This window comes from Melospiza melodia, unplaced genomic scaffold (assembly GCF_035770615.1).
Source record: "Melospiza melodia melodia isolate bMelMel2 unplaced genomic scaffold, bMelMel2.pri scaffold_228, whole genome shotgun sequence".
NCBI lineage: Eukaryota > Metazoa > Chordata > Aves > Passeriformes > Passerellidae > Melospiza > Melospiza melodia.
The window spans coordinates 77,128-92,241 of NW_026948557.1; the positions used below are offsets into that span (position 1 = coordinate 77,128).

The window sequence follows — 15,114 nt, forward strand, 5'->3', positions numbered from 1 at the left end:
AATGGCGGCGGTCTCCATGGAAATAAAAAGGAGTGCCCGTATTCAAAATGGCGGCGGTTGCCATGGAAACGTGCCCGTACTCAAAATGGCAGCGGGGGCGTGGCCAGAGCAGAGAATGGCGCGCGTTGCTGTGGCAACGGAAAGCCGGAAGTGCCCGGGTTCAAAATGGCGACGGTTACCATGGAAACAACGAGCTGCCAGTGCTCAAAATGGCGGCGGGGGCGTGACCATGAACGGGCGTGGCCAGGCCGGAAAATGGCGCGCGTTGCTGTGGCAACGGAATGCCGGAAGTTCCCGGGTTTAAAATGGCGGCGGTTGCCATGGAAACGTGCCCGTACTCAAAATGGCAGCGGGGGCGTGGCCAGCTCGGAAAATGGCGCGCGTTGCTGTGGCAACGGGAAGCCGGAAGTGCCCGTGTTAAAAATGGCGGCGGTTACCATGGAAACAACGGGGGTGCCTGGGTTCAAAATGGCGCCGTTCGCCGCGGCGCCCTCACCGGGGGTGAAAATGCTGCGGGTCGGCTTTGGAATGAAGCGCAAGGATGGGCGCGGTGTCTGCTGGAAGGGCACGGAGGGAATTTTCCCGTTTTAAAGCCGTAAAATTAAAGCCGCGGAGATCGTGTTTGTGAGGGACGGGGGTGGTTCTGCCAGCTCTCAAAATGGCGGTGGTTCCCACGGAAACAACGAGCTGCCAGTGCTCAAATAGGCGGCGGCCTTTATTAAAATAAGCGGGGGGTGCCCACACTCAAAATGGCGGCGGTCGCCACGGAAGTTACGGTGGGCGCCAGCACTCAAAATGGCGGCGGTCCCTATTAGAACAAATGGGTTTGCCCACACTCAAAATGGCGGCGGCGGCGGCTTCCGGTCGCTTCAGGCCGCTTCCGCTTCCGGCGTTGTTAGGCGGGAGAGGGAGTGGGAGCGGGAGGAATCGCGGCCCCTCGGTCTCTGTCGCGACAGGACCGCGACAGGGACGCGGCCGGGGCCATGTCGGACACGTGGAGCTCGATCCAGGCGCACAAGAAGCAGCTGGACTCGCTCCGGGAGCGGCTGCAGCGGCGCAGGAAGCAGGACCCGCTCGGGGCCGCCGGTGAGGGCCCGGGGCCGTGAGGGGCTGAGGGGAGTTAAAGGGTTAATTAAGGGGAGAAGGGGTAATTAAGGGGTTAATAAGGGGGCGAGTGTTAATTAGGGGGGTAGTGAGGGGTTAAGGGTTGATTAAGGGAGTTAATGAGAGGTCTGGGCAGAATTAAATGGGTTAATGAAGGAGACAAGGGGTAATTAAAGGGATAAATGAGGGGGGAAGGGGAAATTAGGGGTTAATTACGGGGGAGAGGGGTAATTAGGGGGTTAATGAGGGTCAGGGGTCAATTAGGGGGGTTAATGAAGGGCTAAGAGTTACTTGGGGGGGGGTTAATGAGGGGTGAAGGGGGTAATTAATAAGAGACGGTTAATTAAGAATGGAGGCTTAATCAGTAATGGTTAATTAAGAACGGAGAAGTAATTAACAATAGGAGTTAGTCAATGATAGTAGTTAACGAAGAGTAGGGATTAATTAAGAATAGGGGTTAATTATTAGTATGGTTCATTGTTATTAATACTAGTAATATTTGTTATTAATACTAATATTAATTCTAATAATAATATAATAACTAATAATTATTAGTTAATTAAGAATAGGAGTGGTTAAGAATAGGGAGGTAATTAAGAATATGGGTTAATTAAATATAAGGGTTAATTGTGATTAGGATTAATTAAGAGCTAGGGGTAATTAGGAATTGTTAATTGAGATTAATTAAGGTTAAGTAAGAGTATTTAAGGTTAACTAAGATGTTAATTAAGATGATTTCTCCCCCCCACAGACCCCCGCCATGACCTCAGCCTGGCCACGCCCCCCCGCACCTCCAGCCCCGCCCCCTCCGGCCCTGACGGGGGCGTGTCCTCCCTCGGCTCCGCCCCCGGCTCCGCCCCCTCCCCTCCGGTGGGCGGGGCCGAGGGGGTCCCCGGGGAGCCCCCGGAGCCGGACCCGGCCCTGGAGCGGCGACTGCTCCTGCACCTGTCGGACCTGGCCACGCCCCTGCCCACCGACGCCAGCGCCATCCGCAGCGCCATCGCCGGGGTACGCACCTGGGACAGGTGGGGACACACCTGGGGACACACCTGGGCACACCTGCAACAGGTGGGGACACACGTGGGCACACACCTGGGCACACCTGGGATAGGTGGGGACACACGTGGGCACACACCTGGGCACACCTGGGATAGGTGGGACACACCTGGGGTAGGTGGGGACACACCTGGGCACACCTGGGATAGATGGGGACACACCTGGGCACACACCTGGGACAGGTGGGACACACCTGGGCACACCTGGGATAGGTGGGACACACCTGGGCACACACCTGGGCACACCTGGGATAGGTGGGGACACACCTGGGGACAGCTGGGACAGGTGGGCACACACCTGGGCACACACCTGGGCACACCTGGGATAGGTGGGGACACACCTGGGGATACACCTGGGCACACCTGGGGATACACCTGGGACAGGTGGGGACACACCTGGCTACACCTGGGATAGGTGACACACACCTGGGTATGGGGGGATACACCTGGAGACCTACCTGGGCACACCTGGGACAGGTGGGACACACCTGGGGACACACCTGGAATAGGTGGGGACACACCTGGGCACACCTGGGACAGGTGGGACACACCTGGGGACACACCTGGGATAGGTGGGGATACACCTGGGCACACCTGGGACAGGTGGGACACACCTGGAGACACACCTGGGGATACACCTGGGATAGGTGGGGACACACCTGGGGACACACCTGGGGACACACCTGGGCACACCTGCGACAGGTGGGGACACACCTGGAGATACCTAGGGGACGCCTGGGATAGGTGGGGACACACCTGGGCACACCTGGGACAGGTGGGGACACACCTGGGGACATACCTGAGAGAGGTGGGACACACTGGACTTAGAGGGCGCACGCCTGGGGACATCTGGGACAGGTGAGACGGGGGGGACACACCTGGGACAGGTGGGACAGGTGTATCTAGGTGCACCCCAGATGCCCCCAGGTGTATCCAGGTGCCCTCCAGCTGCCCCCAGGTGTACCCACGTACCCTCCACGTGTATCTAGGTGCCCCCCAGACACCCTCCAGGTGTATCCAGGTGTTCCACTGGTCTCCCCAGGTGTACGCCAGGTGTCTCCCAGTTGAACCCAGGTGTCCCCCAGGTGCTCCTGAGTGTATGCCCAGGTACCTTCCAGGTGTACCAGATGCCCCCGGGTGTCCCAGGTGCCCCCAGGTATATCCAAGTGTACTGAGGTGCCCCCAGGTGTGTCTAGGTGCCCTCCAGGTGTACCCAGGTGTATCCAGGTAACCCCCCAGGTGTTCCCCAGGTATGCCTAGGTGCATCCAGGTGTTCTCCAAGTGCCCCCAGGTGTATCCACGTGCCCCTAGATGCATCCAGGTACCCTCCAGACACCCCTGAGGTGCTCCCCAGGTACCCCCAGGTGTCCCTAAGATGCCCCCATCTACCCCCCAGCAGCCCCCAGGTACCCCCAGGTGTATCCAGGTGTACCCAGACATCCTCCAGGTGTACCCAGGTGTTCCCCAGGTGCCCCCAACTACCCCCCAGGTGCGCCCAGGTGTGCTCCAGCTGCCCCCCGGGTGCCTCCCCACGCTCACCTGTGCCTGCCTGTGCCGCAGGGCGACGCCCAGGTGACGCTGCGCGCCGTCGAGAGCCTGCTGCACAAGTTTGCGGCGCAGGAGCTGATCGAGGTGCGCCGGGGGCTGCTCCACGACGGCCCCGCCCTCGTCACCTGCGCCGACCACTCCAAGCTGGCCGCCATGGCCGCCGCCGCCGCCTCGTTGGCCGGGCGGCGCCGGGGGGCGGAGCCTGCGGGCGGGGCGGGGGGAGGAGCCGGGGAAGGGAAGGAGGCCAAGAGGTGCCGGAGGGCGGCGGCGGCGTCGGACGTGGATTTGGAGATCGAGAGTTTGCTGAGCCAGCAGTCCACCAAGGAGCAGCAGAGCAAGAAGGTGAGGGCGGGGGTTCGGCGGTGGGCGGGGCTTGGGAGGGGTGGGGATTCAAGATGGCGGGGATTCAGAATGGCGGCGTTTAAAAATGGCGCTTTAGGGCATCGGCTTTTCGAGGTGGTGGGTTTCAAAATGGCGGCGTTGTGGGGTTTCAAGATGGCGGGGGTTCAAAATGGAGGGGTTTCAAAATGGTGCTTAAAGGCGTCAGTGTTTCAAGATGGCGGGTTTCAAAATGACGGCGTTTCAAGATGGCAGCACTTGAATATGGTGGGGTTTCAAGATGGCGGGGGTTCAAGATGGGGGTTCAAAATGGCGCTTAAAGGCGTCAGTGTTTCAAGATGGCGGGTTTCAAAACGGAGTTTCAAAATAGTGGAGTTTCAACGTGGCGGGGGTTCAAAATGGCGGAGTTTTAAGATGGTGGCATTTTGTAATGGTGGGGTTTTAAGGTAGTGGAATTTCAAGATGGTGGGGTTTCAAGATGGCAGGGTTTCAAGGTGGTGGAATTTCAAGATAGCGAGGCTTCAAGATGGCGGGGTTTCAAAGCGGCAGAGTTTGGTTGGGATTTCAAGATGGCGATATTTTAAATATGGCAGGGTTTCAAGATAGTGGGTTTCAAAATGGCGGGGTTTCAAGATGGTGGAATTTCAAGATGGTGGGGTTTCAAAATGGTGGGGTTTCAAAATGGCGGGGTTTCAAGATGGTGGCATTTCAAAATGGTGTCACTTCAAGATGGCGGCATTTCAAGATGGAGGAGTTTTAACATGGCGGGGTTTCAAAATGGCGGAGTCTTAAAATGGCGTTTTTAAGACACCAACATTTCAAGATGGTGTGGTTTCAAGATGGCGGCGCTTTTGTATGGTGGGGTTTCAAGATGGCCGGTTTCAAAACGGCGGGGCTTTAAGATGGCGGCAGTGGTGGGTGGAGCCTGGAGACAATGGGTGGAGTTTAAGGGTGGTGGGCGGAGTCTGCAAATGGTGAGTGGGGTTTCATGGAGATGGGTGGAGCCTAGAGTTGGTAGGCGAAGCCTAAAGATGCTGGGTGGGGTTTAAGGCTAGTGGGCGGAGCCTGAGGCTGGTGGGCGGAGTCTAGAGGTGACGAGTGATGTCCAGAGGTCGTGAGTGTGGTTTAATGGGGGTGGGCGGAGCCTGGAGATAATGGGTGGGATTTTAAGGCTGGTGGGTGGGACCTGACAATAATGGGCGGGGTTTAACGAGGTGGGCGTGGCCTCGCTGCCCACCAGGTGAGCCAGGAGATCCTGGAGCTGCTGAACACCACGACGGCCAAGGAGCAGTCCATCGTGGAGAAGTTCCGCTCGCGGGGCCGCGCCCAGGTGCAGGAGTTCTGCGACCACGGCACCAAGGAGGAGTGCGTCAAGGCCTCGGGCGCGGACAGGCCCTGCCGCAGGCTCCACTTCCGGTCGGTCTGGGGGGTTTTGGGGTTAATATCTGGGTTTTGGGGTGAGTATCTGGGGTTTTGGGGCATTTGATTCAAGTTTAATTGGGATTGATTTGGGGTTTTGGGGAGGAGTGCATCAAGGCCTCGGGCGGGGACAGGCCCTGCCGCAGGCTCCACTTCCGGTCGGTCTGGGGGGGTTTTGGGTTAATATCTGGGGTTTTGGGGTGAATATCTGGGATTTTGGGGCATTTAATTCAAGTTTAATTGGGATTGATTTGGGGTTTTGGGGAGGAGTGCGTCAAGGCCTCGGGCGGGGACAGGCCCTGCCGCAGGCTCCACTTCCGGTCGGTCTGGGGGGGTTTTGGGGTGATTATCTGGGGTTTTGGGGTGATTATTTGGCATTTTGGGGTGATTATCTGGGATTTTGGGGCGTTTAATTCAGGTTTATTTGGGATTTATTTGGGGTTTTGGGGAGGAGTGCGTCAAGGCCTCGGGCGCGGACAGGCCCTGCCGCAGCCTCCATTTCCGGTTGGTCTGGAGGGTTTTGAGGTTAATATCTGGGATTTTGGGGTGGATATCTGTGGTTTTGGGGTGATTATCTGGGGTTTTGGGGTGAATATCTGGGATTTTGGGGTGATTATTTGGGATTTTGGGGCATTTAATTCAAGTTTAATTGGGATTTATTTGGGGTTGTGGGGAGGAGTGCGTCAAGGCCTCGGGTGGGGACAGGCCCTGCCGCAGGCTCCACTTCCGGTCGGTCTGGGGGAATTATTGAGGTTTTGGGGCTCTTATTTGGGGTTTTGGGGTGATTATTTGGGATTTTGGGGCATTTAATTCAAGTTTAATTGGGATTTATTTGGGGTTTTGGGGAGGAGTGCGTCAAGGCCTCGGGCAGGGACAGGCCCTGCCGCAGGCTCCACTTCCGGTCGGTCTGGGGGGGTTTTGGGGTGATTATCTGGGGTTTTGGGGCTTTTATTTGGGGTTTTGGGGCTTTTATTTGGGGTTTTGGAGAGTTTGATTCAGGTTTTGAGGGGTTTAATTCAGGTTTTGAGGTGATTATTTGGGGTTTTGGGGGAAGTGCGTCAAGGCCTCAGGCCTCAGGCCTGCACTTCCGGTCAATCTGGGAGCATTTAATTCAGATTTTGGGGGCTTACATCTGGTTTTGGGGTTAATTCGAATTATTTGGAGGTTTGGGGCTCTTACTTGGGGTTTTGAGGGGTTTAATTCGGGTTTTGGGGTGTTTATTTGGGGTTTTGGGGAGGAGCGCTTCAATGCCTCAGGACCCCGGAAGTGCTGCGTCAAGGCCTCAGGCCCTGGGCCTGCACTTCCGGTTAGTCTGGGAGGATTAAATTCAGGTTTTGGGGTGATTCTATGAGGGTTTATGTGTTTATTTGGGGTTTTGGGGCTTTTATTTGGGGTTTTGGGGTGTTTATTTGAGGTTTTGAGGCGTTTGATTCAGATTTGAGGTGATTATTTGGGGTTTTTGGGAGGAGCGAGTCAAGGCCTCAGGTGGAGAGCGGCCTTGCCGCAGGCTGCACTTCCGGGCAGTCTGGGAGGATTAAATTCAGGTTTTGTGGTGATTCTATGAGGGTTTATGTGTTTATTTGGGGTTTTGGGGTGTTTATTTGGGGTTTTGGGGTGTTTATTTGGGGTTTTGGGGGGTTTATTTGAGGTTTTGAGGCATTTGATTCAGATTTGAGGTGATTATTTGGGGTTTTTGGGAGGAGCGAGTCAAGGCCTCAGGTGGAGAGCGGCCTTGCCGCAGGCTGCACTTCCGGGCAGTCTGGGAGGATTAAATTCAGGTTTTGGGGTGATTACATGAGGGTTTATGTGTTTATTTGGGGTTTTGGGGTTTTTATTTGGGGTTTTGGGGTGTTTATTTGAGGTTTTGAGGCGTTTAATTCAGATTTGAGGTGATTATTTGGGGTTTTTGGGAGGAGCGAGTCAAGGCCTCAGGTGGAGAGCGGCCTTGCCGCAGGCTGCACTTCCGGGCAGTCTGGGAGGATTAAATTCAGGTTTTGGGGTGATTCTATGAGGGTTTATGTGTTTATTTGGGGTTTTGGGGTGTTTATTTGGGGTTTTGGGGTGTTTATTTGGGGTTTTGGGGTGTTTATTTGAGGTTTTGAGGCGTTTAATTCAGATTTGAGGTGATTATTTGGGGTTTTTGGGAGGAGCGAGTCAAGGCCTCAGGTGGAGAGCGGCCTTGCCGCAGGCTGCACTTCCGGTGAGTCTGGGAGGATTAAATTCAGGTTTTGGGGTGATTATATGAGGGTTTATGTGTTTATTTGGGGTTTTGGGGCTTTTTATTTGGGGTTTTGGGGTGTTTATTTGAGGTTTTGAGGCGTTTAATTCAGATTTGAGGTGATTATTTGGGGTTTTTGGGAGGAGCGCGTCAAGGCCTCAGGTGGAGAGCGGCCTTGCCGCAGGCTGCGCTTCCGGGCAGTCTAATTCAGGTTTTGGGACGATTATTTTGGGACGATTTTCCCGAAATTTCGGTTTTTCACCCCAAATATTTCCCCCCCGGCAGCCGCATCATCAACAAGCACACGGACGAGTCCCTGGGCGACTGCTCCTTCCTCAACACGTGCTTCCACATGGACACGTGCAAGTACGTGCACTACGAGATCGACGCCTGCGCGGCCACGCCCCCGCGCAGCCCCGCCCAGCCGCGGCCCCGCCCCCGCTCCCCGCCCCCGGCCCCGCCCGCCCGCGGCGCCGCGCCCGACGCCGGCGCCGACCGCCTCTTCCCGCCGCAGGTAATCCAAATTTCAGTAATTTCAATTTTTTTAGGGGTTTGGGGGGTAATTTTGATTTTTTTTGGGTTTTTGGAAGTCTTTCTTTTACATCTTATTGTATAATAATTAAATTGTATACATACATATTATATCTTACATATAACGTATTATATATCTTGCACTTTCTATATTTTACTTACTGTACTAGTATTTTTAACACGTTATTTATTCTAATTTTTTTTCGTATCGATATTTTATTATTTGATTTTATTGTATCTTTTCATAATAATAATACTGAATTTTTATTAAGCTGATGGTTTGTTCTATTATTTATTTTTAAAATATTAGTTCTTATCGTTAAGTCAGTATTTTATTATGGTACTTACTTTCATTATATTAATATTGATTTTTTATGAAGGAATTATTTCATTGTAGAACTTAGTTTTATTACAGTAATGTTAGTTTTTTATTAACTCCCTATTCAGTTGCATAATTTTTTATTATATTAATTCTGATGTTATTAAAACAATATTTTATTTTATTATTATCTTTTTATTTTTTTAGTATGAATAATAATTTTTCAAATCTGCTCCCTGGCCGTGTCCATCCTGGGCAGCTTCCTGAGGCCAAATTCCTCCCATTTTTTTGCCGTTTTTTGGCCGTTTTGGGGCACTTTGGGCCATTTTTCACAGTTTTTGCTATTTTGCCCGTTTTTTCACGTTTTCTCCCCGTTTTTTCAGTGGATCTGCTGCGACATCCGCTACCTGGACGTGTCCGTCCTGGGCAAGCTCCCGAGCCCCAATTCCCCCATTTTTTTGCCGTTTTTTGCTGTTTTTTTTGAGTTTTTTTACTGTTTTTGCTATTTTCACCGTTTTTTTCACATTTTTCTCTATTTTGCCCATTTTTTCACGTTTTCTCCCCGTTTTTTCAGTGGATCTGCTGCGACATCCGCTACCTGGACGTGTCCATCCTGAGCAAGCTCCTGAGCCCCAATTCCCCCATTTTTTTGCCTATTTTGATGGTTTTTTTGCGTTTTTTTACCGTTTTTTGCTATTTTCACCGTTTTTTTCGCGTTTTCGCCCCGTTTTTTTCAGTGGATCTGCTGCGACATCCGCTACCTGGACGTGTCCATCCTGGGCAAGCTCCCGAGCCCCAATTCCCCCATTTTTTTGCCGTTTTTGCTGGTTTTTTTGTGGTTTTTTACCATTTTTTGCTATTTTCACCATTTTTTCGTATTTTCGCCCCGTTTTTGCAGTGGATCTGCTGCGACATCCGCTACCTGGACGTGTCCATCCTGGGCAGGTTCCTGAGGTGTTTCTGACCCCGTTTGTGACCTGTTTTACCCCCATTTTTGCCGTTTTTCGCCGTTTTTTCACATTTTTCTCTAATTTGCCCATTTTTTCACGTTTTCTCCCCGTTTTTTGCAGTGGATCTGCTGCGACATCCGCTACCTGGCCGAGTCCATCCTGGGCAGGTTCCTGAGGTGTTTCTGACCCAAATCTGACCCCTTTTTTTGCCATTTTTCACCGTTTTTTCACATTTTGCTCTATTTTCACCGTTTTTTCGCGTTTTCTCCCCGTTTTTTCAGCGGATCTGCTGCGACATCCGCTACCTGGACGTGTCCATGCTGCCAGGTTCCTGAGGTGTTTCTGACCCCGTTTGTCACCTGTTTTACCCCCATTTTTGCCGTTTTTCGCCGTTTTTTCACATTTTTCTCTATTTTCACCGTTTTTTCGCGTTTTCGCCCCGTTTTTTCAGTGGATCTGCTGCGACATCCGCTACCTGGACGTGTCCATCCTGGGCAGGTTCCTGAGGTGTTTCTGACCCAAATCTGACCCCGTTTTTTGCCGTTTTTCACCGTTTTTTCTCATTTTTCTCTATTTTCACCGTTTTTTCGCGTTTTCGCCCCGTTTTTTGCAGTGGATCTGCTGCGACATCCGCTACCTGGACGTGTCCATGCTGGGCAGGTTCCTGAGGTGTTTCTGACCCAAATCTGACCCCGTTTTTTGCCGTTTTTCGCCGTTTTTTTCACATTTTTCTCTATTTTGCCCATTTCTTTGCGTTTTCTCCCCATTTTTTCAGTGGATCTGCTGCGACATCCGCTACCTGGACGTGTCCATCCTGGGCAAATTCCCGAGCCCCAATTCCCCCATTTTTTTGCTGTTTTCTGCTGGTTTTTTTGTGTTTTTTTTACCGTTTTTTGCTATTTTCACCATTTTTTCGTATTTTCGCCCCGTTTTTTCAGTGGATCTGCTGCGACATCCGCTACCTGGCCGAGTCCATCCTGGGCAAGTTCCTGAGGCATTTCTCACCCCGTTTTTGCCCTGTTTTTTGTCATTTTTGGCCATTTTTTACAGTTTTTGCTATTTTGCCCATTTTTTCGCGTTTTCTCCCCATTTTTGCAGTGGATCTGCTGCGACATCCGCTACCTGGACGTGTCCATCCTGGGCAGGTTCCTGAGGTGTTTCTGACCCAAATCTGACCCCGTTTTTTACCGTTTTTTGCCGTTTTTTCACATTTTTCTCTATTTTGCCCATTTTTTCACGTTTTCGCCCCGTTTTTGCAGTGGATCTGCTGCGACTTCCGCTACCTGGACATGTCCATCCTGGCAGGTTCCTGAGGTGTTTCTGACCCAAATCTGACCCCGTTTTTTGCCGTTTTTCACCGTTTTTTCACATTTTTCTCTATTTTCACCGTTTTTCCGCCTTTTCTCCCCGTTTTTTCAGCGGATCTGCTGCGACTCCCGCTACCTGGCCGAGTCCATGCTGGGCAGGTTCCTGAGGTGTTTCTGACCCCGTTTGTCACCTGTTTTACCCCCATTTTTGCCGTTTTTCACCGTTTTTTCACGTTTTTCTCTATTTTCACCGTTTTTTCGTGTTTTCGCCCCGTTTTTGCAGTGGATCTGCTGCGACATCCGCTACCTGGACGTGTCCATCCTGGGCAAATTCCCGAGCCCCAATTCCCCCATTTTTTTGCTGTTTTCTGCTGGTTTTTTTGTGTTTTTTTACCGTTTTTTGCTATTTTGCCCATTTTTTCACGTTTTCTCCCCGTTTCTCCAGTGGATCTGCTGCAACATCCGCTACCTGGACGTGTCCATCCTGGGCAAGTTCCTGAGGCATTTCTCACCCCGTTTTTGCCCTGTTTTTTGTCATTTTTGGCCATTTTTTACAGTTTTTGCTATTTTGCCCATTTTTTCTCGTTTTCGCCCCGTTTTTTGCAGTGGATCTGCTGCGACATCCGCTACCTGGACGTGTCCATGCTGGGCAGGTTCCTGAGGTGTTTCTGACCCCGTTTGTGACCTGTTTTACCCCCATTTTTGCCGTTTTTCGCCGTTTTTTTCACATTTTTCTCTATTTTGCCCATTTTTTCACGTTTTCGCCCCGTTTTTTGCAGTGGATCTGCTGCGACATCCGCTACCTGGACGTGTCCATCCTGGGCAAGTTCGCGGTGGTGATGGCCGACCCGCCCTGGGACATCCACATGGAGCTGCCCTACGGCACGCTGACGGACGACGAGATGCGGCGCCTCAACATCCCCGTGCTGCAGGACGAGGGCTTCCTCTTCCTCTGGGTCACCGGCAGGTCGGGGCCCCAAAAACGCCGGGATTCGCCCCAAAACACCTGGGGGTTTGCCCTCGCATTGGGAGGTTTCGGTGCGAGCTTGCGGCGAGCCAAAAATCCCGAGAATTCGCCCCAAATCCGCGGGGGTTTACCCCAAAATTGCTGGGATTCACACCAAAAATCCCGAGGTTTCACCTCAAATCCACTGTGACCCCCGAATCCGCTGGGATTTACCCCAGAATTGCTGGGATTCACCCCAAAAATCCCGAGGTTTCACCTCAAATCTGTTGTGACTCCAAATCTGCTGGGATTTACCCCAAAATTGCTGGGATTCACCCCAAAAATCCCAGGGTTTCACCTCAAATCTGTTGTGAGTCTAAATCTGCTGGGATTTACCCCAAAATCCTGAGAATTCACCCCAAAAACCTTGAGGGTTTACCCCCAGTCTGAGAGGATTCAGTGCAAATTTGTGGAAATTTGTGGTGAGCCCAAAACCGCCAGAATTCACCCCAAAAAACTGCCGGGATTATCCTCGGCCTCAGAGGGTTCACCCTGAATTCGTGGTGATCCCAAATCCGCTGGGATTTACCCCAAAAAAACCCCAAGTTTGCCCCAAACCCTGGAGTATTTATCCTGAATTTTTGGTGACTCCAAAACACCAATTTCCTGCCTAAAAAACCCATTTTACCCCTAAAATCCCAAATTTTCTCCTTTCCAAACCCCCTTTTCCCCCTGAAACCCCAAAATCTCAATTTCCCCCCCAAAATCCCCAATTTCCCCACCAAAATCCCCGATTTCTCCCCAGAATCCCAATTTTTCTCCCCAAAAACCCCAATTTCTCCTCAACCCTATTTCCCCCAAACCAAATTTCCCCTCATAATCCCAATTTTTTCCCCCCAAAATGCCAATTTCCCCCCAAAATCCCTCATTTCCCTTTCCCCAGTTGCTCTTTTTCCCCCAAAACCCCCAAATCCCAATTTTCTCCCCCAAAATCCCAATTTTCTCCCTCAAAATCCCATTTTTCTCCCCCAAAATCCCAATTTTCTTTCCCAAAATCCCGATTTTCTCCCCCAAAATCCCAATTTTCTTTCCCAAAATCCCAATTTTCTCCCCCAAAATCTTGCCTTTTTTTTTTTTGTTTTTTTTTTTTTGTCTAAAATCCCCAAATTTTCCCCCATTTCAGGGCCATGGAGCTGGGCCGGGAGTGCCTCAACCTCTGGGGGTGAGTTTTGAGATTTCCCCCTTAAAAAAAAAACCCAAAAACCCCTTTTAAAAAAACCCCCAAAAAATCCAAAAAATGCTAAAAAACGCCAAAATCCCCCAAAAATTCCAAACCCCCAAAATTCCCCAAAAAACCCTTCCTAGAAAACCCCAAAATTCCCCAAATCCCTTTTAAAAAAACCACCAAAAAACTCCAAAATCCCTTTAAAAAAAAAACCCAAAAAACCCCAAATTCCCTTTTAAAAACCACCAAAAAACCCCAAAATCCCTTTTTAAAAAACCACCAAAAAAAAAACCCAAAATCCCTTTATAAAAAACCCCAAAAAACCTCAAAATCCCTTTTAAAAAAAACCACCTAAAAACCCCAAAATCCCTTTTAAAAAAAACCACCTAAAAACCCCAAAATCCCTTTTTAAAAAACCCCCAAAAACCCCAAAATCCCTTTTAAAAAAACCCACAAATTCCCCCAATATCCCCAAAAAGTCCTTTAAAAAACCCCCAAAACCCCCAAAATCCCCCTTTAAAAAAAAACCCAAAAAACCTCCCAAAACCCCCTTTAAAAAAACAAAATAAAACCCATTTAAAAAATCCCAAAATCCCAAAAAAACCCCCCAAACCCCCTTTAAAAATCCCAATAAACTCCCTTTTAAAAACCCCCAAAAACCCCTTAAAAAAAACCCCAAAATCCCCAAAACCCACAAAATTTAAAAAACTCCAAAATTTCAAAAACCCCTTTAAGAAAACCCCAAAAAAATCCATTTCAAAAACCCCGAAAAACTCCTTAAAAAATCCCAAAAAACCCTTTAAAAATAATAGAAAACCTGTTTAAAAACCCCTCAAAACCCCCAAAAAACCCCTTTAAAAACCCCAAAACCCCAAAAAACCCCAAAATGCCCCAAAAAGCCCCAAAAAGCTGAAATTTCTTGGCAGGTACGAGCGGGTGGACGAGATCATTTGGGTGAAGACGAATCAGCTGCAGCGAATCATCCGCACGGGGCGCACGGGGCACTGGCTGAACCACGGCAAGGAGCACTGCCTGGTACCCCCAAAATCCCCAAAATTTACCCCAAAAATCGCCCCAAAAATCACCCCAAAAATCACCCCAAAAACCAGCCCAAAATGAGCCAAAACTGAGCGAAAATGGAGCCAAAATTGGCTAAAATGGACCCAAACGGGCACTGCTGAACCACGGCAAGGAGCACTGCCTGGGACCCCAAAATCCCCAAAATTTACCCCAAAAATCGCCCTAAAAATCACCCCAAAAATGGAGCCCAAAATGAGCCCAAATTGGGTAAAAATGGAACCAAAATTGAGCAAAAATGGAGCCAAAATTGACCGAAATGGACCCAAAATGGAGCCCAAACGGGCACTGGCTGGACCACGGCAAGGAGCACTGCCTGGTACCCCAAAATCCCCAAAATTTACCCCAAAAATCGCCCCAAAAATCACCCCAAAAATCACCCCAAAAACCAGCCCAAAATGAGCCAAAACTGAGCGAAAATGGAGCCAAAAATTGGCTAAAATGGACCCAAACGGGCACTGGCTGAACCACGGCAAGGAGCACTGCCTGGGACCCCAAAATCCCCAAAATTTACCCCAAAAATCGCCCCAAAAATCACCCCAAAAACGGAGCCCAAATTGGGTCAAAATTGGGTAAAAATTGGGTCAAATTTGAGCGAAAATGGAGCCAAAATCGACCCAAAATGGAGCCCAGACGGGCACTGGCTGAAGCACGGCAAGGAGCACTGCCTGGTACCCCCAAAAATGACCCAAAAACCCCAAAAATCACCCCAAAAATCGCCCCAAAAATCACCCTAAAATTTACCCCAAAAATGGAGCCCAAAATGAGCCAAAATTGGGTCAAAATTGGGTCAAATTTGAGCAAAAATGGAGCCAAAATCGACCCAAAATGGAGCCCAGACGGGCACTGGCTGGACCACGGCAAGGAGCACTGCCTGGTACCCCAAAAATGACCCAAAATCCCCAAAATTTACCCCAAAAATCGCCCCAAAAATCACCCCAAAAATCACCCCAAAAATGGAGCAAAAAACTGACCCAAAATGACCAAAAACAGGGGAAAAATGAGCAAAAATGGAGCAAAAATGGAGCCAAAATTGAGGAAAAACGGAGCCAAAACTGGTCCCCAAAAAACCCCAA

General features: G+C 50.4%; 2 protein-coding genes across 2 annotated transcripts in view; both read left to right on the forward strand.

Annotated features, from left to right (window-relative positions):
* The first annotated feature begins 905 nt into the window (after positions 1 to 905).
* On the forward strand, positions 906 to 14,287 carry LOC134433610 (N6-adenosine-methyltransferase subunit METTL3-like). The gene is made up of 8 exons (XM_063182420.1): positions 906 to 1,086; positions 1,856 to 2,112; positions 3,720 to 4,049; positions 5,287 to 5,462; positions 7,969 to 8,197; positions 11,570 to 11,757; positions 12,920 to 12,958; positions 13,888 to 14,287. The coding sequence occupies exons 1-8, from the start codon at positions 984 to 986 to the stop codon at positions 14,078 to 14,080; spliced, it is 1,515 nt and encodes a 504-aa protein (XP_063038490.1). The 5' UTR covers positions 906 to 983; the 3' UTR covers positions 14,081 to 14,287.
* A 10-nt stretch (positions 14,288 to 14,297) lies between these two features.
* Positions 14,298 to 15,114, forward strand: part of LOC134433657 (protein-glutamine gamma-glutamyltransferase K-like) — an 11,028-nt gene continuing 10,211 nt past the window's right edge. The window contains exon 1 of the mRNA XM_063182426.1: positions 14,298 to 14,340. Within this exon, the coding sequence (XP_063038496.1) occupies positions 14,298 to 14,340 (43 nt within the window). The remainder of the gene's footprint in view (positions 14,341 to 15,114) is intronic.

Excerpts from the sequence above, each read along its gene's own strand:
- LOC134433610 (XM_063182420.1), top strand. The coding sequence starts at position 984 with ATGTCGGACACGTGGAGCTCGATCCAGGCGCACAAGAAGCAGCTGGAC. Across the intron at positions 4,050-5,286 it reads AGGAGCAGCAGAGCAAGAAG|GTGAGCCAGGAGATCCTGGA; the intron begins GTGAGGGCGGGG and ends GCTGCCCACCAG. Across the intron at positions 5,463-7,968 it reads TGCCGCAGGCTCCACTTCCG|CCGCATCATCAACAAGCACA; the intron begins GTCGGTCTGGGG and ends CCCCCCCGGCAG.